Source organism: Numida meleagris, chromosome 7, assembly GCF_002078875.1.
Source record: "Numida meleagris isolate 19003 breed g44 Domestic line chromosome 7, NumMel1.0, whole genome shotgun sequence".
NCBI classification, from domain to species: Eukaryota; Metazoa; Chordata; class Aves; order Galliformes; family Numididae; genus Numida; species Numida meleagris.
In genome coordinates this window covers 8,307,932-8,333,197 of record NC_034415.1, presented here as the reverse complement: position 1 = coordinate 8,333,197, position 25,266 = coordinate 8,307,932, and the positions used below count along the sequence as shown (strand labels likewise).

The 25,266-nt window shown below is 50.2% G+C and overlaps 1 protein-coding gene across 1 annotated transcript in view; it reads left to right on the top strand.

The window, feature by feature from the left end:
* The window catches only part of COLGALT2 (collagen beta(1-O)galactosyltransferase 2), a gene marked incomplete at its 5' end in the record, with an annotated part of 34,573 nt that continues 9,307 nt past the window's right edge, over positions 1-25,266 (top strand). Inside the window, 4 exon segments of the mRNA XM_021404314.1 lie at positions 1-242; positions 23,497-23,607; positions 24,487-24,604; positions 25,071-25,205. Coding sequence (XP_021259989.1) covers positions 1-242; positions 23,497-23,607; positions 24,487-24,604; positions 25,071-25,205 — 606 coding nt within the window.

Sequence of the window (25,266 nt, the reverse complement as noted above, 5' to 3'; positions counted from 1 at the left end):
CGTCCTCCTGTCCTCCTCCTCCTCCTGCTTCTGCTTCTGCTGGGCGGCTGCGGGGCCAGCCTGCCCCCCGAGCCGCCGCCGCCGCCGAGCCCCGAGCTGCAGCCGCAGCCCCTGCCCGAGTCGGCTCTGCAGAAGCCCACCGTGCTCCTGGCCATCATCGCCCGCAACGCGGCCAGCGCGCTGCCGCATTTCCTCGGCTGCGTGGAGCGGCTGCGCTACCCCAAGAGCAGGATCGCGCTCTGGTGAGGGGCCGGGGAGGGGGCTCGGGGGGAACGCGTCCCGGCGCGGTGCTGCGGCGGTGGGGCTGGAGCGGAGCCGGGCAGCGCGCACCGCCTGAGCGCCGCTCCGGAGCCGCGGAACGCGGTGGGTTGGAGCGGGTCGGGCGCTGTGTCTCGCGGCTGTTCGCTGCCGGCGTCGCGCGGGGCCGGAGCTCGGCTGGGCGCCGAGGAGGGGCACTGCTGCCGGCCGCTGGGGGATGCGTGCCCGTGCGCGTCGGGGAGCGCCGCGTCGGAGCGGCTGCGGGCGTGAGGCGGGCGGAGGGTCAGCGCCCATGGGGGCTACGCGGTCTGCCTCTGTCTGCAGAGGGAGAAAACATCTCTTATCTCGGCGTAAATGGTGGGAGCAACGGGACCTGCCCCAAGTAGGCACGTTGGTACGTGTGGAAATGGGGATGTAGGGCCTGACCCGCAGCTCGCTGAGCTCAGGGGGCAGGCTCCTGGTCACTGAAAGTATCCCTCTGCGTCGGGGGTTTGGGGATACGTGCCCTTCCCACAGCCCCCAGCCATGGACGTGGGTGCGGCGGGTGTATGCCATGTCTACCAGTGTGCAGCTTTGTAGGAGTTCTGCTGTTCTGGGTCTCGTCCCATCAGATAGACTCAGAAAGAGCGGTGAGGCATTGGCACAGGCTGCCCAGGGAGCTGCTGGAGTCACCGTGCCTGGTCAAGAACCATGGAGACGTGGCACTGAGGGATGTGGTCAGTGGGCATGGTGGGGGTGGGCTGGGGTTGGGCTTGGGCGTCTTAGAAGTCTTCTCCAACAGTAACGGTTCTGTATGAGTAGATGCTGTCTGGCTTCTGCACACCTGTGTTGGAGCAAGGTGTGCTCGCTCAGTGTTTGTGAGGTGCAGCAGGAGCTGGAGGTGTGGACCTGTTGGCCAGAGCAGAGCCTGGCATGCTTCTCACTATGCAAGTGCAGAATAAGAGTTTGTTTTTGCTTTCTTTGGTCTCTTCAAGGTCCTGCAGAGCACTGATTGCCTCTCTGACTTTTTAAAAATGTATTCCTTGCATTGTGCTTAATTTACTTAAGCCTCTGCAGTGTAAAACTGTTTGTGAGGATTGTTTATGGAATTGTGACCCAAGATAACTTAAAACTATGCCAAAGTTCCCATAACAAGTGGGGTGGTACTCTTAAGAGGACTGTTTGCAGACACGAGGCATGGAGAGACTGGAAAAACTTGTGCTGGAAATGGCAAGCTTTTCAAAACAAGAATGCCTAAATGTCACGGCAGTTGGAAAGGCACTGCAGCCCTGGGAGCTGCACCAGAGAGCAGCACCTGCAGAGGTGGCAGTTCCTCGACGGGTTTGGGGACATTGGGACATGAAGAACCCCCTGGGAGGAGACCCACATGCTGTCAGGTCTCTTGAGAAGATATGAGAAATAAAATGTAACATAGGTTGGAAAAGACCTCTAAGATCACGAAGCTCTGTAGCTGAGGGAGTGCTTTCAGTGGCTGAATTCCAGGATGTCCCCATGTCCCTGTGCCATGGCTTTGGTCTGAGTGGCAGTGGAGTGGTGGCTGTCGCATTCCTTCGCTGCCACTTGTGTTATGCTTAAAAGCTTCTTGAGTAAGTCAGCATTCAAAAGGGCCCCAAAGCAGATCTTCAGAATGCAAACTGGAAACACGTATCATCTCTTTAACTTCCATATGGGCTCTTTATTGCTTGAGGGCTTAAATTCAGCAGTGGATTCCTCGGATTTCTAGGGGTGGAAGTTTTGAGTGACAGCAAAGATGCATCAAGAGATGAGGAAAGGGTTTGAAGCAGACACAGAATTTTCTGTAGGCATTCTGTGTCAGTACGTGCCAGTCCTCATTAGCCTGGTCCCAAACAAGCTGTACACCAGGGAGCTTTGTACCCTGTTCTTCCCCTTGGTCCTAATGCCGAGTTGTGTGGTGGCTGTGAGCAGCCTGGGAAGAACTTGCTGCTGCGTACACCCTAATGAATTGAGCAGGCTGCTTGGTTGGAGGCCAGCTGGCATGCTGCGACCCAGGTCCTTGCAGTTAAACCCTTCCTTCCTTTCCCCTCCGGGAATCGGGAAGCCTGTTGGGAATGGGCCCTTGCCTGCGTTAACCCTGCCCACCTTTGTCCTGGAAGCAGCCAGGCAACCCCAGGGTCACACTAATTCCACAGTGCTGGGAACTGCTCAGGGTTTGTCCTGAGGATGATCACTGGGGCTTGTTGTGGACTCAGCTCTCCATCAGATGTCTGTGGACAGCCTGCGCAGTGTTTGGATCAACAACGTGCAGCATTGCTGCCCACTGAGCAAAACAAGGCAGTGGGTCTCAGTCAGCCTGTGTTTCATCTGGGGGGGTGTTCTCATGTGTGGGTGCTTGGTGTGTTGGGGAGAGGTGCTCTTGCGTTGGGGTTAGGAAAGAGCTGCAAAGGGAAGGAAGAGTGTTGTTCTGTCTTGGACAAGAACAAGAAGTCACACAGTGGACATGCCCCAGCCCTCATCTAGGTGGTTTGGGGTTGCTTTTCTTATTCTAAACAAGTGTAGAGATGGGTTTATTTCTTTGAAAGAGATGCACTTAGTTATAGGCTCTGGATGCTCCATCCCTGGCGTTCAAGAGGTGTTCAGGACCAGGCTGGATGGGGCCCTGGGCAGCCTGGTCTGGTACCAGACCTGGAGGTTGGTGGCCCTGCCTGTGGCAGGGGGTTGGAACTTGGTGATCTTTGGGGTCTCTTCCAACCCAAGCCATTCTATGATAGGTAAGGATCATCTTGGCTGGGGTGAGCAAAGTAAAAGTGTATGTATTCAGCAGTTATCACTCTGGCTTATGCTTTCTTTATGCTCAGATTAGGTGTCAGTGCAGCAGGGACCGCTGTCTGTAATTTCATCTTTAAATACCTGCTAGCTCATTTATCTGTGTAAATGAGTTGGCACTGAGAAGCAAGAATTGGGTTATTATTGAAAGCCTGAGTCTGTCTCATGGAGTGGGGTGTCCTTGTGTTTCAGAGATGGTAAGGTGAGCTGGGGGCAGTGGGAGGAAGGGCGTCGGGTCGCTGGGGATGGTGTAACACTGCTCCAGGGAGAGTGGTTTGGACTCCAAAGAGCGAGTGGTAGCCAGCATTAGAAACCGATGAGATCAGTGTAGTAATGGTAACTTTCATAATTACACATCATTAGTCTGCAGCTAGCTCCTGGTGCCATAACTAAGTGTCTCCTTATTCTTCAACAGTTTACTTGTGAGGAATTCTACGTGAAGATACTTTCTGGTAAGATGCAGGGACCATTTGAAACTGTGGTGGGTGTTACTTCTCCCTGGGTTGGCTTTCAGATGTGCTGTGTTTGCTTCTGTTGGTGCAACAAGGTCACGTCTGTCTTCACAGCCAGTATCACTTTGTCAGGAGCACTGAGGCTGCATCCTGCTGGCTCTGGTCACAGACTAACGTGGAGTGGGATGGGACCTGTGAAGCCTTGGAGCTGTGAGTCTGGTGACTAACATGCTGCACGACGTCCTGTGCTAATCTCTCTTCCAAAGACCTTGCACTGAAGTAACAACATCAGGAGAAAGTCTGGAGTAAAACACTTCACTTCCTAATTGGGGAAATGGGGAAGAAAGGCTGGGTAACCTACATGAGAGTTTTGACTTGCGTTGGACCAGAGGCAGTATTCCTAATTGACGTTTGTTGATTCTTCTTCCTTACTGAAGTCATTTTTATGGTTCAGTGCTGTAAATCTGTGTAAGAAATGGAAAATCAGGGAAGGCTAAAGGGATGATCCCATCCCAGTATCCGCAGTAACTTTGTCCTTTGGGTCTGCCTCCCTCATCCGAGTCTTGGCAACCTTACGGAATGACATCATGAAATCCTCCAGCAGAAGCATTTGATGGGAAGCCGAAATTACGGCTGTGCCTAACTGAGGTCTGTGCAGCAAGGCTTAAACTGCTGCAGCTAAATGCTTCGCAGTGCTGCAGAGAAATGGTAAAGTAAGCATTCAGCTGTGAGATGGCAAACATTGGCTGGGTAGCAGCAGTTATTTATTTATCTGCTTCTTAGGGAATGGGCTGCTCAGCTGCCTTGTGATGCTGCTTTTCTACGTAGAGGGGAGGTACCAGTAAGATACTGTGCTGTCACAAAGAAACAGCATGGGAGAGTTTGTTGTCAGATGTTATTTCTTATTAAAAGCTTTTGGATGCTTTCAAAGGTCGGGAGAACCAGTTTTCAGGCTTTTTTTTGATGTTTAATAAGTACAAAGTAGGGGTGAGAAGACCTCAAAGAGTCCTCTAGTCCGTTCCTGCCCAGGATCCCCTGCTATCCCTGCCTTGTCTGTCAAGCTGGCCCCAAAATTCCCTGAGGCTGGGATCCCTCACCGAGGCTGTCAGGGTTCTGAAGTCCATCTGAGTGCCTCACTGCTCTGTTTAGGAACCTCCCTGGCGCAGCTTAAAGCCATCACCTCTTGTCTTTTCGCTGTTACCTGGGAAAAGAGGCTGACCCTCACCTTGCTACAACTTGCAAGATGAACAGTGTTGCTCCAGTAGATATTTTTTCCCCTCTCCCTCTTGCTTTAGGGGGAGGGATTAGGGGGCAGGGCATCTGGCCCAGCTGTCTGCAGTGTGTGCACCAAGCTGCAGCTTGAAGAGCATTCTTCATCTTTTACATAAAGCACTGCAACACCTGCAGCTGTTTATCTGAGTCCTCTGAGACTGGGAGTCTTCACGTACGGGGTCAGGATGCTCTAAAAATAGAGCAGTGGTACACATGGTGTGCAGAACACAAGGAGCTGCCCATTGCCAGCAGTGCCGTGGGGCACCCCGAGAGGTCGTGGGGCTGTGGGATAGGGACAGGACTGTGATGAGCACAAGGGGCTGTGTGTGTTGGCACCTGGAATGTCATTCCTTGGGGTGACAGCTCAGGCTTTGTGTTATTCCAACCTATTGGAGTGCATTTCATTTCCTTTATTTGAAGGAAGCATAGCTTAGGCTGATGACGTTTTTAGCTTCATCTTCAAAGGTGGATTAGAGCTAATGGGGCCCACATGCATCAACATTTCAGGCTAGAGAAAGAAATAATAAAGGACAGATAAACAGACGGCTTCATGTTGTATCAGAGACTGAGCAAGGAGGGCTGGGGCTGTGCTCGTGCAGCTCTTTTATGAGGGGTGATCATCTATTTGAGGCAAACAAAATGCCGGGAAATAAGACCTTATTCAGGGGGTGGCACTCAGTTTTTTGCATGGTTAGTATACCTTCCACACTTACTAATGTGTAACTGGGAAAACAGGATGAAAAATCAGAATGTTATTTTGGGGATTGTAGTATGTTTTGCCAAAGTCTGTCCGTGTTCTTTTCCAGGGACTCTTCAAATGCTGGCACTGCTGAAGGCGTCAGCTTCGGTGTTACCCGTTTTGTCCCTGTGTTGTGACACGTGGAAACGAACTGGTTGCTCGCTGTGAACTTTTTGTTGCCTGCATGTGCTGGTAGGAATAACACATCTCTTCCGAAGCAAAAGCAGATCCTGATCTGGGCCAGCAAATGCATTAAACTTGAAACTGTCCCACCTGCTCCCTAGGGCTTAGGAGGATCTACATTCGTGCTGAAGCAGAAGGTAGGGGAGCCTGTGTAAACCAAAATGCTGCAGCTGGGCTCACATAAGCTCTTTCACATCGGCGCTGAAAGGCTTCGGCTCCAGCAGGGATTGGTTTTTCTCCGAGGCGGAAAAATAAGATTTTTATTTATGCATATTTTTCAGCCAGGGTACAGGCTCCCCCCTCCGTTCTGAAAGGATTGTTTGCTTATTTTTCCTCTTTGACCCCACTGCAGGGCAAGGCGATGCGTGGCTCCGCTCCGGTCTGAATCCTGCCCGCTGGCAGACGAGGTGGTGTGAGCTGTTGTGTGTGGGAGCCCATAGCAGGTGGCTGTGTGCTGGTGGCGGAGCGGAATCTCCATGTGGCCGCTTGCTCAGCAGCTGCTCCCAAACGAGATAGCAGCGCTGTGCCTTTGGGAGCAGACCAGGAATTCAAAGCTGCGGCTTGTGTTATTTCCTCAGTGTTTTCAGGCATTCGTGTCCTTAGAAGGTACTTAGGAAAGCTGGAAGAAAAGGCTGTTTTCCAGCGCGTGTGCTTTGATCTGCTAATTATGACCTGGAAGTTGAATGTGAAGCTCTGCCAAATGCAAACACTGATTTTTTTTGTTTGTTTCTCTTGTTTGTTGGTTTGAAGCTGTGAATTATTCCCCAGCAGGCTCCCATAGTCAGACTGATGGCAGTGCTGTGCTGCTGGCCAGAAGGAGCCTGGTGGCAGGGCCCTGGGACGAGGTCAGCTCGGGAGCTTGGGTTTTAGGGAACCAGAAGGAGCAGTGAGAAGTTCCTTGTTCCTCTAGTTGCTGTAAGAATCAAAGAGGAACCTGAAATGCAAAGTTCTGCTGATGTTACTGACACAGCAGCAGGGCTCTTCTCCCTCCCTTAATTATCAGCACTTTGTTTATGGAGGAATGCTGGGATGTTATGCCACTTCTGCATCGAAAATAAAGAAATGTGTCTCCACTCTTTGGAGAGAAGCCACTGTATTTGTTTTATTTAACTGTTTGCTGCAGAGCTGAGGAGCACAGGTGTGGGGTGCTGACCTCAGCTGCACGGACTCTGGCTGTAGCTGTGAGCTGTTTCCCTGATGAGTGCAGGAGTGTGGTCCTTGGCCTGTGCCTCCTGCTGCCTGCCAGCAGGGATGTGACTTTCTGGGGGAGTTATGTCTCCCAGCTGTAGTGCTGTGCAAGAAAATAAATCAATGCTGCAGCAGAAACTCAGCCCCTGGAGAAGCGTGCTCAGGGCACGGGCTGGCGTGGTGAGCAAGCAGTGTCCCAGGAGCCTGTTCTCAGTGCTGCCCCAGGTGTGAGATCCCAGGGCCCCAAGGTTTCGCTGTACGCACCCTACTCAGGGGAGTTTCATCACCGAGATGTGTATTAATGCTCTAAACTCCCCTTGAGGTTTAGTGAAGAATGTGCGTTTGCTCTCAAAAATGCTTCTTAAATGATTAGTTCTGTTCCTGTAGCCTGACAAGAATTTGTAACCGATACCATAACGTATGAAGACAATGACAAAAATGCTCTGAAGGGAACTGAAAGGCACAGCAGTTCTGTGCACAGGTCAGTGCACTCGAATAGCCAGAGCCCCAGAGCACAGAGTCCCCCCTGTGCTGGGGGATGGAGAACCAGGGTGGGAACGGCACGGCTGCGGCCAAGGCTTGTGTTGCCTTCCCAGGCACAAACAGAAGCCATGCTGGGTCTCATTTTTGCGTGCTGAGAGGTTAGAGAGTTCTGGTGTCTGTAGGAATGGGCAGCCTGTGTTTTTATTCTTCCTTAATTCTTGTCTAGAGTTGGCTGGGAAGATGTACTGAAAGGCTGCGGCAGTTCTGCCACTGTTCAACTGCAGTGATCAGAAGGGGTTGGAGTTGAGATCCCAGTTAGCACTTGGGAGGATAAGGCCCGAGGAGTCACAGTTCTAGGTGATGAGAAGCTCTTGCTGATAGCAGCAGTGCATTTGGTGTTAATGCAGTATTGGCTCGCTGGGCATAGCTGGGAGAGTCGGGGAGGAGGCAGGTGCCATTTGGGGATGATGCCTTCTGCTCTATCTTACGTTAGAGTTTGGCCTCTTGTACGAGTAGGATTGTGAGTAGCTCTGGGGATTAGATTCATGATGGAAGAATGGAGAGTTTGAAGGTTGTTGCACGCCTTACTGAATTCAGGTTTGGAAAAGAGACTGGTCAGCAGGAGGGCAATCCTTGTATTCTCTGTTATGGTACAGTTTATCCATTACTTCTAATGATGGCTAGGAGGTATGAAAGCTCCGGCACCTAAGTCACTGCTAGATTCTGCTGCTTCTGCAGAGTTAAGAGGTTTCTTGCCTGGGTGGGTGGTGGTGCATTCTGTTTGGACGTATACGACTTCTGTACCACGGCTGGAATGGCTTGGAGGCTGGCTGTCAGATGGTGGAATTTGGATATTCAGGGGCCTGTTTTACTGGTGGGTTGCACAGGCTTGAAGAGTTGGGAGGAGCTGTCAGTGAGGGGCCAAGAGCTCGGTTTTCCCAGTCTTAGCGAGTGTCAAGCAAATCTCATGGCACAAAGCAGTTTCTGGATGCTACCAGCGCTCTGCCAGTGACACATCCTTCTTCATTCGGAGGCTGTGGATGAAGCTGCTGCTTAGTTGTCACAGATAAGTGGCTTTAGGCTTCTGGAGGAGCCTACCCAGCCTCTTCTAAATAGGTTAGCAGAGAATAATAACTGCTTTTGGGTCTTCTGCCTCTTCAAATATTGTTTTCCTCCAGCGCTGGCTGTTGGAGGCATTGGTTACACTTGTTTTTCAAAACATTAATCTGAAACGAGCACTGTGTGTGTGACTGGAATATGAAAATGTCACTGCTTTTAAGCATTTTCTCTTAATGTATTACTTTTTGAATGCAAATCAGGATTTAATTATAAATTACCATTTTAAGCCACGGAGCGGGCTCATGTTACACATTTAATGACTCTTAGCATACACGCTCTCTCTTCTTTCCCTCCCCTCATCCTTATTTCTCACACAAACAAGTCAGTTGTTGCTTCCACAAAGCCTTGTCAATGAGTTGTTATTTCAGACTGGTGAGCTCATAGCTGTCTGCTGGCAGAACTCTGCTCTGACTTCTTCGCACAAACTAAGGCTGCTGCCAGGATTTTTTGCCTCATACCTGAGCCTTGAAGGAAGCTCTCACAGAGCAAGAATCAGACTGCTGTTGGTGGGGTTCTATACGAGCATCGCGCTGTCTTTTTGGACCAGCCTGTCTTGGTATAGAATCATCAAATCAGTAAGGTTGGAAAGACCTCTAGGATCCCCAACCCACCCCACTGTGCCCACGTCCCTCAGTGCCGCATCTCCATGGTTCTGGAACACCTCCAGGGACGATGACCCCACCACCTCCTGGGCAGCCCATTCCAATGTATTGCCACTCGTTCAGGGAGGAGATTTTCCCACTATCCTATATCTATGGATACAGGCGTGTTCAGAGCTGGGCCAGGGCTAAATGAAGCAACAGTGTCTTTTTTCTGTTTGACAAATTTCAGTGCAGACTGCTTAGCTGCTACAGGGCAGGTAGATCTAAATCACAAGTGATAGCAAGCATAAATTCCGTGCACCGCAGCGGAGGCTTGCTGAGGGAAAACATGGTTCGAGTCTTTCGCAATTACTTTTTCCCTCTCCAATAGAGTGGGAACTCAAAGGGAAGGAGTTCGGTGTTGCAGCGGAACCTCCTGCCTGACTGCCCAGCTGCTGGTGCTGCTGCAGGGTGCATGGCCAAGCTGCTTACTGTGCTTTGCTCTGGGGCAGCCTGCTGATAAAGAAAAGCATCTGGTCGTAACAGCTTTTGGGCATGTAGCTGTGAGACCACAGGGCGCATAGACCCAAACTGCAGCTTTTTCTGCTCTGGAAGACGCGTTTCTTCCAGATCTCCTGAACCAAGAAAGATATATTTCCTTTCCTCTAGGTCTCCTGAACTGACAGCACAAATGGAGCTACAAAGCACTGCTGGCTCTGGCGTGGAATTTAGGAACGTATTTGAGAGAAACCAAGTAGGGAGCCAAAAAACTGAGATTTCAGCTTTTTAGATCTTATATCAGCTTACGTGGTCTGAATAAGTCCATGGAATTTAGCACAAATGTTCCTGATGCAGCGGTCTGCGAGGTCTCTGCTCTCTGCCTCGGGTAACCACTGGAGCCTGAGAAACAAGGGCTGCAACCGAGAATGTCCTCGGCACTATCTGTTATCTGCTCCAGTCCTGCCATCCTACAGCTGAGCAAGGGGCTGGCAGATGTTGAGGACAGACCAGAACGATGTTTCGACTGAGACAGAATTTGTCGCTCAGTTTTTCCATGAAGAAATTCACCGGTTGGTTCTATGTCACTGATGGGAGAAATCCCTCTAGTGGCCACTTGCTTGGACGGCCCATCGACAGCCGGCGTGCGGAGGACATGTCGCATCACACTGCTGTCCTGTGGATTTCTAATGCAGCTTTTGGTGGCTTATGTGAAAGGCTTCGGCAAAAGAGCATGAGGCAGTTTCAGATAAAAGTCAGGAGGGAAGAAAAAGCATAAAACTTTCCTGAGTGGCAATGCTGAAGTAGTGACAGCAAGTGATTTTTTTGCCCCTGGCATATAGTAGGTTAAATATCTATTGGACACCCTGGCATGCAACTTGTGAGAAACTTGGTAACTTCAGCAAAGAAAAGTAAAATGAGTCGTTAGACTTCAGTTTGTAGTTCTCCTTAGGTATTGCATCTCTGTATAGAACCCATAGTCTCCAAAGGCACCCCGTTATTTTGTATGAAGTGGTTACTTATTTTATGATTGATGAAGCAGTTGTCACCTGCCATTCTGCACTGCAGTGCTGAGCTCCACGTGCAGATGGTGTTTATCACTGACGAAGGCAGGCACTGGGATCAGCTTCCTACGTGCTCCCTTGGTGAAATGAGGCCTTGTTGAAGCTGGGCTGCCATCTTCTCCTTTCTTTCATCCTGACCCCAGCAATGCCTTGTGATCCACTTGTTTGTTCCACAAACTTGGAGTCCTGACGTTTGAAATGGCCTCGCAGCCCCGGGGATCTGCTCTGCCCAGGTGGGAGGATGCTGGACAAGGATCGTTCCGCGAGCGAGGGCTTTTGGGTCAGCATGGGTCCCTGTTGGAACAGCTGGATCCGATGCCTGCAGATGCGTGTGGGAGTCTCGCCCTGACAGCGTGGAGCTTTGGCTCAGCCGTTGTCTTTGCAGTTCATTCACTAGCAATGGCTGTGGTAGTGCTGCGAGTCTGTCCCCCTGGAGGTGGCACAGATGGAAACCACCCTCTGCAAAATAAACGTGTGCTTGATGGAGCTTCCAGTTATCCAGAAAACTTAGTAGCAAGCGAGTGGTTGCTGAGATTAAGTGCTCGTTTCCTGTCTTTATTTACATCCCTGCGACGGAGGGGAAAAGTTATTCTCAAACTGCTTCTGTGGTCAGGATTAAGCCTTAATGAGTTGAAATAAATGGGGCGTGCACGTTCTTCTCCGTCTGCGCATACTGTGTTTGCTTGGCTCTCCCTGGAGTTCCCTGGAAGCACACAGGGGACAGACCTGCAGTGAGAATGGCAGAGCTCCGTGTAGTGACATGGCACTGAGGGACATGGTCAGTGGGCACGGTGGTGGTGGGATGATGGTTGGACTAGGTGATCGTAGTGGTCTTTTCAGCCTTAAAGATTCTGTGGAAGGGATCCCATGGTTTGTTTAAATGCCACAGGCAATCCCATTTCCTTAGCTGGTAATGAGAAAGGCGCAGGTTTTCTGATGTTACTCTGCATCCCTTTCAATGTGCAGGATCAGGGAAATGCTGAGGACTCGATGCTTGTGTCTTTCTCCACTCCTTACTAAGCTAGCCATCAGTGTAGCACCGGTTTTCCATCAGTTTGAGCACAGTCATTCTTTTCCCAGATGAAACATGTTCTGACTCAGAAACCCACAGCACAGTATGTGTGTTTGCAAAGCAGTAGCCACGTGTCATGCATGTGTGCCTGGGCCTCCTTTGTAGGAGAGGCCCCGTGGATTCCTGCACGTGTGAGCAAAATAAGAGCTGACAAATGAAAGAGATTTGGGCTCAGAAGTTTTAGCTACCCCAGAGTACTTGGAATGTTAAAGTGCTTTGCTTACACATAGCTGTTACATGATGAGGTTGTTGGTAATATTGCATTAATTCAGAACTGCTCTTAGACTTCATCCACTTGTTCCTTAAGTGTGTGCAAGTACGTCTGATCCTGGAGATGTGTTTTTTTTCCTGAAGCACAAGTGCTTTACTGCTTTAAAAAGTAAACCCAGAACTACAGCTCTTCTGTGATGAAGGCACCCGAGCAGAAAGGGAGGTTTTGCCTTTGAGCTTCTGAGAGCTTCCTGAAATCTACATGGAGGAGAAGTTGCTCTAGAGATTGCCATGGCTGCAGATCTACCAAAGCGTGACAAATGCTCTGTGAATGTGTTAAGTAAACAGCCCTGCAGCAGCGGAACGTTTGTAGTTCATTTCAGTGTATATCCCGGAAGGGTGGGTAGGCTTGGTTTATCATTCCCAGCCTGACACCCGCTCCTCTTCTGTGACCTGTGAAAATGCATTAATCTCTTTGCTTTTGTTTCCCTCTCTGCGAAACAGAGCCGCAGAGCTGCTGAGTGGAGAGGTGGAGGCCTTTGCCATGGGTTTCAGGGCCTCTGTGATGCTGGATTTCCTGGTGCACCGCCAGGATGGGGACACCCAACCATCCCAGTGAGAAAGCTTTAAAATCTATCTCTCAGATGAATTTGTATTTACAAAAGGCAGGTAGGTTGGTTGGTTGGTTTCCGTACTCAGAAGCCTCTCAGTATAGGAGGTGTCACCTTTCCAGCTGTTTCTTCCTCTGAAATGTGGCGGACGAAATTACAGGTGGCATCCAGCAAAACTCTTTCACATGCCAAGGCTGAATGTTTTTTTCCGGCCTGGCTGCAGTAGTTGTTTTTTGAATCTCTTCCTTAATTATACATACAAGATCGTTAGCCATTTGCCAGCGAATATGACATAATTCATTTATTTTGAAGCCCTGCACCATTCCACGCAGTTCAGAGCAGCTCTGTTTCCCAGTGTAACTGGCTACTTAAGAAAGGTTAGGCCAAAATCACAAAGTTTCAAGTTCCGTGCTTGCTTCAGCAAACTGTAAGCCTAGAATAACTTAGTCATGACTGCAAGCTTAATGTTGGTGAAATCAAAAGTTGGCAAAGCCTGTGCCAAGTGAAACCTGCCCCAGCGAGAGGATAATGAAACCCACCATGCTTTCATTTGCTGTTTGCAGTGTGATGTCACCAGGTGCTGTGTATGGTCAGCATTATCTTGTGTGTGCACGGGGAGGGATGGTGAATGGTTCTGCTGGTCTGCGGTGTTAGAGGAACAAACTGTCCTGGCTGTAGCCCTGGCTGACTGCTGGTAGGAGCTCTGGGTGGTGGTGGGGACCAGCTTGGGTGCAGATGGCGAACAGGAGGATGTGCTCACCATCTGAGAGACGAGCACAGAGGGAAAATCAGATCCTGAGCATCAGACATAGCTCGACAGGGCAGTGAAGACGTGTGGCAGAGATCTGAGCCCCCTGGAGTCGGCGGAGTGCCTGGAAGCAGGGACTGGGTAAAGCCCCTGCAGCAGAGAGGAAAGCTCTGCAGCTGTTCTCTATCTTACCATGTAGAGACAGCAACGAATGAGTTGGAGCTATGTTGGATGTCTGATTTATTTTTAGTTTCCTTGCGCTACCTTTACTGTATGCTCCTTTACGATGTTCACACAGACTGCAGAGGCAGCACACATGTCTTGCTGTGAAGGCAGATTGCCCTGGCCTGCACCCCTCAGCTGCTCTCATTTCCTCCCCATCTGGCAGGCAGCTGCCCAGGAGCAGCGTGTGCTCCGTGGCCATCCTCTGAGCTGTGCTTTCAGCATCCTCCAGCATCAGAGCTGATGCAGACACCTTAGATACCTTTAGAAGAAGCAGCCAAGAAATTGGTTTCTGTCTTTATTCCTCTGCACTAAATCTGGGGTTTTGTATTCCCTGTGCTTGCCTTGTTTGCCTGCAGGCAGCCAGCAGTTCCCTGCCCTCCCAGGAAAGCAGGAGCGTTTACCATGTGCCCACGCCAGTGTTAATGCAGGTGTCTGGCACTAAGGATAGGCTTGTGGTGGTGGTGTCAGAAGTTAGGAGTTCCTAGGTGCACAGATTGCTATTGGTGCCTGCTTAGGTTGTACCGGGGATCTCATTACAAAGATGCAGATGTGGGCAGTGATTCTGATGTGTATTGATATTGGCACTTCCAAAGCAAGCGAAAGGGAAATGGTGTTTTGTGGGCTGAGTGCAAACCCAACGCGCTTTTCCTGTGGGAATGCGGGCCCCTGCATAGCAAACCTTGACTGACTTACACTAGATGTGCTTTTCTCTTGAGTTACCTTTCACAAACACGTAAGAAATAATTTCCAGGTGTCTACTGATCACAGTCTGAAAACTGCTGCTCTGCAGCCGCACTGAAGCTGAGTTCCTTTGAAAACATCCTGCTGACTTTGGCTGTTCCTGTTTTTTAAGTCTAATACTCGGTACAGTGCACCCGTGTATGTCAGACTGATCTGCCCTAAGCATCAGGAAAGGTTTGCCCTTCCTGCCTGGGCTTAAGATTGTTTTGTTTATTCTGTATCATTCTCTCCTAGTTGGGAGCATCGCAGATCGTTGGAGTGGAAAGAAATCCATGTGCACAAGCAATGGGAGAAAACTGATCTTAATGTAAGCGCTGGAAAAGCCTTTGCAAGGCAAGCTCTAGGTTGAGATCCAAACCTTTAAACTTGGCAAAAGTAACTGTGAGGGAGCATGGCAAAGAGCTTTGCATCTGACAGCGCTGCTCTGCGCTCTGGCAGCGGTGCTGGGGTTCCTCCAGCAATCTGCTCACCTGGTGCATGCTGCTGTCCCGAACAGCGAGCCCTTTCACGGAGGAGAAATGTACGCTCCGAAACACGTCTCTGCATTGGCCGGGGCTTTGTTTGTGGTGTATCCTCCACCAGGCTCATTGCTCTCAGCAGCTACAGTGTGTGTGAGCCATATGGCAGAGGGAGGGAGCAAGGCTGCTCTCGCCCTGCAGGGCAGGTTGTGCCATCCATGGGGCACACATGTCATGGCTTTGTCCAGCTCTGCGCGGCTGTTGCTTGCAGAAACCCTTCCAGGAGATGGGTTAGTATGCAGTGCTACGACTGCTGTCCAGAAGACTAAAGAGGAGGGGGTATTTTGCAGGCTGCTGCACTGCAAGTGTGTACGTGAGTCCTGCAAGTCCTCTAGACCTGCTGAACTGGAAGGTGTCTCCTAGCATTTGTGCTACGTTTCCCAGAAAGGAAGCTTTCCTCTTGAGGTTTCTTTGTCACGTCTCTCTGCACCTGAGTATGTAGGCAGGCAGTGGCTTGTTGGAGGTGAGCCCTGCAGGGCTCGGTGCAGTTTTCCCACTGACTGCTACTCAGCCTGCAGTGACAGCCAGGGATTTCCTGGGTCCCCAGGAGAGGCGCAGGGTCTGCCTGGTGCTCCAGCTGCTGAGCTGAGTTCACATGCTGCGCTGGGGAGGCAGGTGGTGTTGCCTCATCTCCATAGAGATTTTGTTGAAAGACCAAGTAGCTGCTTGGCTGCGGAGCAGGCTTGGTTTGTTGAAACCAGGGTAGAAGATGACCGGATGGCAGGGGACAGGGTGTCAATCCGGGAACTTCGGGGCTATCATAATCACATTTTACTCTTCCCTTTATTCCTGCCCTCCTGCTGACTGTAGGTCTGAGTGTGCTAAGGGCACAGCTTCCCTTCGCCACAGCAGATGGGTTGCACTGTGTTTATATCTGTGCCTCCAATAGGAGAAAGTCTGAGCTGAAAATGAGGGCCTAAGACATTCTGATGTGTGGAAGTGGCCTACCTTTATTACTTACTCTCCGCATTGGGAGGGAAGCTGTACAACTTTGAAAACATAAATGAGAAATGTAAACTATGGAATGAGTTCCTTGAAGTGGCATTAAGCCAGTGAGCTGTAAGCTGAAGCTCGCTGGAGGTGAAAGAAGTCTGTGCATTTCAGCAGTGCTTGCATCGCATGTATGTAGAAGTTGGGGGTTCCAGTGAGTCTCCCACTGATGTGAAAATATGAAATGCCACTGATCTTCAATGACTGCTCAGCTCCGAGCATCTCACCCCTTCTAAATGTTTTTTCTTCCCCCCCCCTCTTTCTAGAGGTAAATTCTTTACAGATTTTAATCTCATGGATAGCCAAGCTTCCTTTTGCTGCTTTGTTTGTGCTCCAGACCCCGCACTTTGTTTGTGCTCCATGCCCTTCCCTGGACACGCTCCAGGGCCTCCGTGTCTTTTTTGCAATGAGGGGCCCAGAACTGAACACAGCGCTCCAGGTGCAGCCCCACCAGAGCTGAGAAAATGGAGATGATCACTCCCTGCTCCTGCTGCCCTTTTCTTACATTTCTCTCGCAGTTCCTCCATGCCTTTGGTGCAGATCTCTTGTCCAAATGTTAAATTTGAGTTTCATCTTGGAGAACACTGTTACTAGCACTCCACCAATTCTTTTGTGGTCTTGTTCTGGTTTGAGATGCAAATCGCTGTGCTCCTATTTTACATTTACCGTGGCCTCAAAAAAAAAAAAAAAGTTGGCTGAAAACCTTTGAGAACAAAGTCTCTATTGCTGCATTTGGGCAAAGTTTTCACATGAGAGGGTCAGTCATTGTGTCCCAAAACATCCTGCCGTTTCCAGTTCACAGAGCAGATTCTGGGCTGGTGAGGACTGAATTTGCCTCTGCTCTCAGGATTAGCTTTGTGCGTTTCTTATTGCTGCTCTAATTCCTCCTAATTAGAAGCCTGAAATAGAATATTCTGTTTCCTGTTTTCTTACATTGTTCAATGCAAGCTGACAAGAACAAGTAACTAAAATAACTTTTTATTTGCAGCTGCAAAAGGTAAACCACTGCATGGGATGACTTGGGTCTGCTCTCCCTCGTGCTGTGGGAACCTGGGGGTCCCTGAGCTGAGGCTTTGTGCTGCAGTCAAGGCAGCCTGTGGGAGCCTGGCACAGAGGTGGAGAGCTTGCCATGTGTTTCTGTTTTGGGGGACCCTTGGTAATCTGCTCTGGGCCTGTACTCAGTGTGCTCATTGAAAAATCAGTGGAACTGGGCATCTAAATCTGAGCAGATCCTGGCTTTCAGAATCTATCACGTTTTTGTTACCAGTACCAAGAATATTTCTAAACATCAGCGTTCCTTCCCAGTGGCTTGCATGCTATAATTAACCTTGAACAGCATTAGCTGGTGTTTCAATTAGTACGGGTAGGAACAAGCTATCCCTTCAGAAATTGGGGAACTGTTGCAACTGATTCGTTATTTGAGCCCTCTCTGAGGCCAGCCACAGCCCTGATCCCGTGAATAGGAAACTCCCTGGGCTTTCTTTATGGGAGTTGTTCCCTCCAAGCCAAGTCTGCTTGGAAATACTTGCAAGGCCAGATGCAGTGTGTTTTTGTACATCTGGAAGCTCTGTCTGCCTTGGGATGATGACGGGGAGAACTCAAGCAAGACAAAGGGGAGCATTGAGATGGAAGGGGCTAAACCTCCTTTGCACTGGAGCAATAATTTCCCTGATGCGGAAGCTGGGGAAGCCATGAGGTGTGGATTTTTGGCTGCCTGGTGCAGTTACGGGCAGCCCTGCTCTGATGGCTTTTCTGGGAAGGTGTTGATTCCCTTGTTGCATCTTCTAGAGGCTGCTGCATGTGCCATGAATCTGGCACAGCCCTGTGCTCATAGCAGCAGCGTGAGGGTGTGGGGGCTGGAGACATCGCTGCTGCATCCTGCAGCTGTCATTAGCGTGCTGGGAAGCTGCACTCCACAGGTCAGCCTCCAGGAACCTCACCTCCTCTTTCTGTATATGCTAAAGTGTCCCCCCTCCCTGCCATTGCGTTACTCTGTGTTGAAACCCAGGAACGTCTGGGAGATTTCTTGGGTAGCACGTGAAGAGCGGAGACCCTGGTGTGTTTTTATGTGTACATTTATATACATCTGTGAGTCATTCCCCTGCTTAGGTTTGGAAGATGGCTGGATGTCGTTAGATCGCTGCTGCTGCCAGCAAAATCTATTATCCACGAGTGGCTGAAGGGCAAGGAGAATGAGTTAGAGAGGAGACATTTGTTGCATTCCTGCACTGTGAGGTCCTCCTCTTGTACAGCTGCCCAGGCCGGGAGCTGTGCTGCTCCTGGGGCTCCCACCACCCCCGCTGGGAGCCGGCAGCCTGGGGACCCGGCTAACGTGGGAAAAACCACCAGACCTGCTAACAAAGCAGCAGCAACAATATCCCAAACCGAAAAACAAGGTACTCCCAAAAGCCTGTCCCGAATTAAGGAAAACCCCAGAACATATGGTGGGTTGCTGCGAAGCCAAAGAAGTCTGGCGCAGTTCAGCTTCTAGCAGCTTGACGAAATGCTTAAGCAGTTCTCTAAATGTGAGCCTGAAGGTTGGGACCTCACTAATGAAGTGTTGGGAGCGTAATTGTGCAAAGTATGCGACGGCAAGAAAAGCTGGCATCTGTTTGACCTCTGAGCTGCGCCGTGTGAGTTGGCCTGGTGGGTCCCACCACGTGCTGTAGCCTGATCCCATAGATAGCTGTGGGACTGGAGGAGTCCTTCCCAGGACAGTGGCTGCAGGACACAGCTGATGGTCCACCAAGCAGAAACCCCTGTGGCAGGGGGATTGGAGCTCGATGATCCTTGAGGTCCCTTCCAACCCAAGCCATTCTATGATTCTATAAACGAAGGCTGCAGAGCAACAGAGCATTTCCCTGCCCTGTAGGATCCGTGCCTTCTCTTCCCACCTCTCTCAGCCGTGCTGTTCCCTATTCAAGCTAGTTCATCTGTGGCTCACAGTGGAAACTGCCAGTTTGGTGTTTTTGGTGTTTTTGGATTGGTTTTCTAAGTCTGGCAGCATTCAAACAAAAAGGCAAGGAGGGATGACTCGCCTGTTACTTTATTTACTGCTTGTTTTGGGAAATCCAAGTTCAAGTTTGTATTTGACTCATATTAGGACTCTGCTGTGGATCTTATTTTTTCAGTTATTTTTGGCAGGGCTGAACTCACAGCCAGAATAAGCACAGCCACCAGTCAAGGAGACTGCTGGGCACTGGGGGCTGTGCTGCTCAGCCCACCGTGAGCTGTGGGGGTAACTGGGGGCGGTGGTGGGCTCTGGCTGCAGGCCCTAGCAACTCAAGGAGGCTGAAGTCTTACAAAACTGGAAGTCCCTTGCTGTCTTCCTTAGCTTTGCTTTCTTTAGCTGAGCTTAGGGCGTTAAATTCATGAAGAGTGGAGCTCTACACATGTATGCACAGTGCTCGGTTGGAGCGGTGCAGCAGGTTGTTAGCAGTGGAGCGGCTGGGTGAAGTGACGTGGCCATCTTGTGCTCCAGGGTTTGAATTCCCAGTTGTTTCCCCTCTGTGTCAGGGGCAGAAGCTGTCACAAGCACCCAGAGCCCAGCTTGGAGGGCAGGAGGCCCTCTCGAAGCCCCTCGTGGGCTTTGGCTGTGGTCCTTGCAGCACATGGGGCGTGCTACAAATGTGTGTAGGTATGGAGAGGTTCTGGGCCCAACCAGAGGGTTTGGGCACCTCTGCTAGCACAGCTGGTGGAACACAGCTCTGCTCCGCACTCTGCAGACCTTGATCATGAAGTGTGTGCTGCTGTTCACTAATGGAGGTGGTTGGTAATGTTAAATTCGGTAGGAAAATTACTGCAGGTCTCGGGCCTAGGGGTTTCCCACAAGTGGTGCTGCGATGTGACCTGGATTGCTGAGCAGCCAGAGGCACACAGCATTGGGTTTGTCCTGCAGTACTTTTCCTATAGCGATGGTGAAGGATAAAAAAAAAAAAATGGAATAAAAAATAAAAAAAAAACCTCATCTAACCTGGTGCCTGAGGTGTAAATAACCTGTAAATAGCTGGGGAGGGCAGGCTGGGGTGTGAAGAAATGAAAAAAGGTGATTTGCTGTTCATTTTTCTTCTTTCTTTTGGGGCTGAAAAGAGGAGGAAAACCATCAGAGCCCAAATTAACTCCCGCTTGCAAACACGGAGTGTGGGGATGTTACCAGGTTAAAAATACACGCGGTCTGTGAGGGGCTGTTTGCCTTGTGCTGCTGCTCACATGTTACTTAATTAAAGCAGTGGGTGCTCAACGTTGTGCTGAATTTTCCACTATTCATGGTGCTTGAGTTTTCTGGGAGGGGATTACTTTGCTCAGTATGGACAGTGAGGACTTGTGGCTGTGCTAAGAGTGCTGCTAAAAGCCAAAGTAAATACTGGAGTGGTTGTAGTCATGCCGATGTAAGCCCCTATATGAACGTTCTTACTCAAACTTCTTTTGTAATTTAATTCTATTTGTTGGAAATCAGTTTAGATCTGAGTGGAAAAAGCTGCCGTGTTACTGGGGTTGGAGTGCTCATCCGGAGGCCTGTTCTACTTTTATTACTCTTTTCTTGTTCTGCAAAGCGTGGCAGGAGATGAATTTTCTCTTTCATTCCACCAGTCTTTCCTGATTAAGTCACACAGGCTTTAGGTTGTAAAGTCAGCAGGAGACAGATCCAAAAATCAAACAGTGCAGCCAGCAGGAGCTGGGGGTGGTCGTCCCTCTGTGCTCAGCAATGGTGGGGCCACAACTCAAGTGCTGGGTTCAGTTCTGGGCCCCTCTCTGCAAGAAAGACATTGAGGCCCTGGAGCGTGTCCAGAGAAGGGCACAGAGCTGTGCAGGGTCTGCAGCACAAGTGTGAATATTGAATATTAGGAAAAATTTCTTCTCAGAGCGGTGTGGCACTGGCACAGCTGCCCAGGGAGGTGGTGGGATCACCATCCCTGGAGGTGTTGGAGAGCCGTGGTGATGTGCACTGAGGGACATGGTTAATCAGCATGGTGGGATGGGTTGGGGTTGGACTTGGTGACCGTGGAGGTCTTTTCCAACCTTAATGCTTCTATGATTTTTGCATGCTGCAGTGCAAAAGTCACTGATGTATCCTGTGCCTAATTAGAGAAATTCAGTTTTTAAATCTTCTACAACAATAGTTGCAGGCAGAGTATGTTGGCCTTGAATTTAGTTGTCTGCAAGAAATCTCTTGAAATTCATCATGGAAGAACCCTTTACAGTGATGCAGGCTGGGGAGCAAGATCTTGGCTGAAGAGACTTAGGGGTCTGTGAGTGATGTTGGTAGCCAAGGCCAGCTGCAGCCTAGGCATGCTGAGCAGGAGCTCAGCCAGGAGGTTGGGGAAGGGTTTTTCCATTTGCTAGGCAGCTGTTAGGCCACGTCTGCAATCCCATGTCTGGCTTTTAGCCCACTTTGATGCAAGGAAGGTATAATCAAGTCATGGCAGACAGCCATGAGGATGATGAGGGGTGTCTCAGCACTTCCTGACTGTCATCACCCATTGAAAGGAAAGCCAGTTCTGGAAAACTGGGGAGGTGTGCCAAGTGGACAGCAGGCCACTGGTAGTGGTGCTGTCTGCAGCAGAGAGGGCTTAGTGTCTTCCTGATGGTTTCAGAATGATCAGAGTCCAGTGGGTCCATCCATCCAGTAAGAGCACTGAAGCCTTAATGGTGATACTCAGCCGCTTCAGGTCCTACAGATCATGTGTTACACCAGAGCTGTTTATCACAGAATATCCCATTGAGCCACTTATGTCTTGAGAAGCTGTTGTTGCCGCCAGTGAGAAGTTGGGAAGTTCTACTCATATTTTTATTTGCCCATTTTCCTTGTTGTCATTTAAAAAAGTATTTGCCTGTGTTTTTTCCATCCAGCGTTGTTGCAAGCACCGTAGTTGCTACTTCTGGGGAAGTAAGTGGGCTGTGGTGGTTCATGTATTACAACACGAGTGCTAATTTTTCTCGATGTTAAAATTGAATTGTCCTGAAACTAATAGTGATAATTGTTGTACTGTTGGTTTTTTTTAATGCTTGGTTTTTTTTTTTTTTGTTGCAGTTTTTTGTTGTTGTTTTTTAGGCTTAAAGTTGGAAACACAACGGTTTGCCAAACTACTAGTCATAGGGCATGTTTCATCCAGGGCGTGACGAACTGTGTTGCCTTTGAGCACTTTGGGCTGAGAAATGCTGCTGGGCGGATGGTCCTGGAGGCAGCAGTCCTTTGTTTGTGCCAGAGCTTTGGCTCATCAACGTCTTCCAGTGACTCTACTGGGCTGTGAATTTGCCTTCCACGTAACACCGCCATTACAGCCTGGGCAGTAAAATGGCGTTTTCCTTCAAGCCGTTTCCTCATGGGTAGATGGAGAGACTCCTCTGGATTCCCATTCCCATGTCCAGCTTCTAGCTAGAGGCTGTCGGCTCTTAGAATCACGGAATCATTAAGATTGGAAAAGACCTCTAAGATCATCCAGTCCAACTGTCCACCTACCACCAATAGTGCCCACTAACCACATCCATAAGTACCACATCTACATGTTTCTTGTATTATTCCAGGGATGGTCTTGGGGATTTGCTGGGAGAGCCAGAGAGAGAGTAGGACCAGCCCGGCCATGGCAAAGAGCGTGGTGTAAGCTGGGCTCCAGCCTTCTTCAGGGTGGCCCCTGTTGTCTCTGCTGGGTTTGCGTGACGTCTGATAGTGGTGTGATCTTGCTGCGTGGCAGGAGCTTCTTGCTGCTGCTGCAGCTCCAGGGATGGCCATGAACAAAAAGCCATTTTCACGGTTCTCTGTGGTATTTGAGGAATGCTGGAGCTGTTGCTCAGTGCCTGCGCAGCTGGAGCGTAGGAGGGAAGTGGAACAAGACCAATGAAACGCGCATGGCTGAGGGAGGTCCAAGTGAGTGCGCTGAAATGATGGGGGTTTGGGTGGGTGACCTGAAATCCATGTAATTCACAGAACAAGTCTGACTTCATCTGTTCTGCCCAGCAGTGAGTGGCAGTTTTTGTCTAGCGGAACATCCATGCCATCTAGGTTTGCTGTGAGGTCTGACAAGGAGCTTGGTCAAAAGCAAATCCCAACATCAGGACTGATGCTCTACCACGCGCAGCAAGAGCAGATAACGGGAGCAAGAAACCAACATCCATTTGCTTGCTGCCTTCCTTATTTTTTTGTTTTAATAAACAGGATTTGGCGTTCAACAAATAAGCTTCCTGTCCATGAGTGATTGTGTTCTTCTGATGATTCTTTTTGTTAAATTTAACCCGGAGTTTGTACTCCTGAAGGAGTAGGAAGGGACTGCCAATTCTCAGTGGAGCTTCCAGAGCTGTGGCCGTGCAGGATGTGCCCATCTGTGGGTCGGTGCTTTGCCTTCTGGCCAGGAGCAGTTAGCAGCCCTTCAGCTTGAGGGAATGTGCAGTGGGATCAGCCGTGGCTGTGTGTGCAGCTGGACTGAGGTCCTGCTCCCAGGGCAGTGCGTGCTGGAAGGGAGCAGCTGGGAAGAGCCTCAGCTTGCTCACGTGCAGCCCAAAGGCTGTCACAAGGCTTTGGACATAGAAGTTGGAAAGGACCTTTAATGAGCATCTAGTCCAGCTCCCCTGCACTGAACAGGGACTCCTACAGCTCAGTCAGATTGCCTATAAGAAAGAGGTTCTGCCTCCACCAACCCACGTACCAGCTGGGAAATGCGAAGGAACTGGAGCCCAACCCTCCTGGCTCCATCCTAGGCCAAACAAGCAGACCCTTCTCCTCTTGCCTAAATCCTGTATGAACTCTTTGCACTCTTATTTTCCAGGGTGGCCACTGACCACAACGCTGATAACACCACTGCAATCCTTAGGGAGTGGCTGAAGAATGTGCAGAACCTCTACCACGACGTGGAGTGGAGGCCGATGGAAGACCCGCAGTGAGTACTGCAGCAGGGGCTGGCTGTTGGAAGCATAGATTGTGTTCCCCAGGTGTTTTCCTGCTCTCCGATCAGGGGATGCGTTCAATCTCCAGGCATTAAAGCACACGTGTGGTTTTCCTATGTGGGGTCGGTCCCACTGAAACTGTTCTGGCGGAGCACATGAGATTTCAGTGAAGCAGCTCATGCAGAATCATTTTTTCAGTCCCTCCATTGCAATTGAGGTTTCCTCATCTTGTCGAACTTGTTTTTTTTCAGTCCTGTAAAAACAAACAAAACAAACCTGTTGACATTCTTAGCTCCTTCAGTGACATCAGCTGGCACTGCTTCAAAGCCACAGATCCCATCACTTTTCACAAGGATCAGTCCCGAAATTTCCTTGATCTCTGTTACAAAGCTTTTTGCCTCTGGACGTGATCCTGCAGAGTGATGCGTGTAGCTGTGCTGCCATGGCAGGGCCCCAGGATGGGTCCTTGTTAGCAGGAGGTGTTAGCACTTACTCCTAGTGCCCGGAACCTGGGGGTGCTGCTCATTTTTGCATCCTCAGCTGTGCTGGTGCTGCTGGCTGCGTAGACTCAATGCCCAGCAGAGGATGGAGACTCTCCCAGAGGGTCAGATGTGGTAAATCAGCCTCAACTCATTCCAACAGGGCGACCTGTGCTTCTGTCAGGTGGGGGCCTGATGGGATCCCTCTGTTGTGCTCGTGGGCCCTTGGTTGGCAGGAGCTGCGTGCTCCACGTGTGCCAGCAAACTTGGAACCGTTTTCCCTCAGAAGCATTCTTCCACTCTTTTTTTCCTCTCCCAAGTTGCCTGAGGTGACTTTCTTTGCAAATAAGGCAGCAAGAGGGCTGTGCATTTTTTGACTGCTTTCTTTGCTAGGTCCTACCCCGAAGAAATGGGACCAAAGCACTGGCCGAGCTCCCGGTTCACCCACGTGATGAAGCTGCGGCAGGCTGCCCTGCGTGCTGCGCGGGAGAAGTGGTCGGACTACATCCTGGTAAGGAAAACCTTTGCATTTCTCACTGCCCTCAGGCTGAAGCCATTCAGGCCATCCCCCCTGGGCTAAGGGAGCAGCTATGGGGAGGTGGGCGCCTTTGGTCACTGCAGCCACAGTTGGTGGTGGTGGTCTTGCAGGCTCTGAGCAAGGCGAGGGTGTGGGGACTGCTGAAGAACTCTCCCTGCTGTTCTTCACAGAGTGCCGTGCCCTGAATTTTCAGCTTTGTTGGTTCCCCTCGCCCTGCGCTGGAGTAATTCTGTGCAGTCAGAGGGAGAGCTCCGCATCCTTCCCCATCTCCTGTCTGTGTCACCAGGGCTTGCTTACAGCAGACGAGTCCTGCGGTGTCAGACCCACCAGCTCGGTGATTATTGCCAATACCTCGTGCTTCTGGCTATTGTGTTCCATAGCAAGTGTGTATGGCATGGTTTCATCTAATAACAAACTAATTTTTCTCTTCCTTCTCTAGTTTATTGATACAGATAACTTACTGACCAACCCGGAAACTCTGAACCTGCTGATAGCAGAAAACAAGACGTTGGTGGCACCGATGCTGGAGTCTCGCTTTCTCTATTCCAACTTCTGGTGTGGCATCACCCCCCAGGCAAGTGGTTGTGTGAATGGCACACAGTGACTGCGAGCTGGGCTCCCTCACTTGAAAAGGC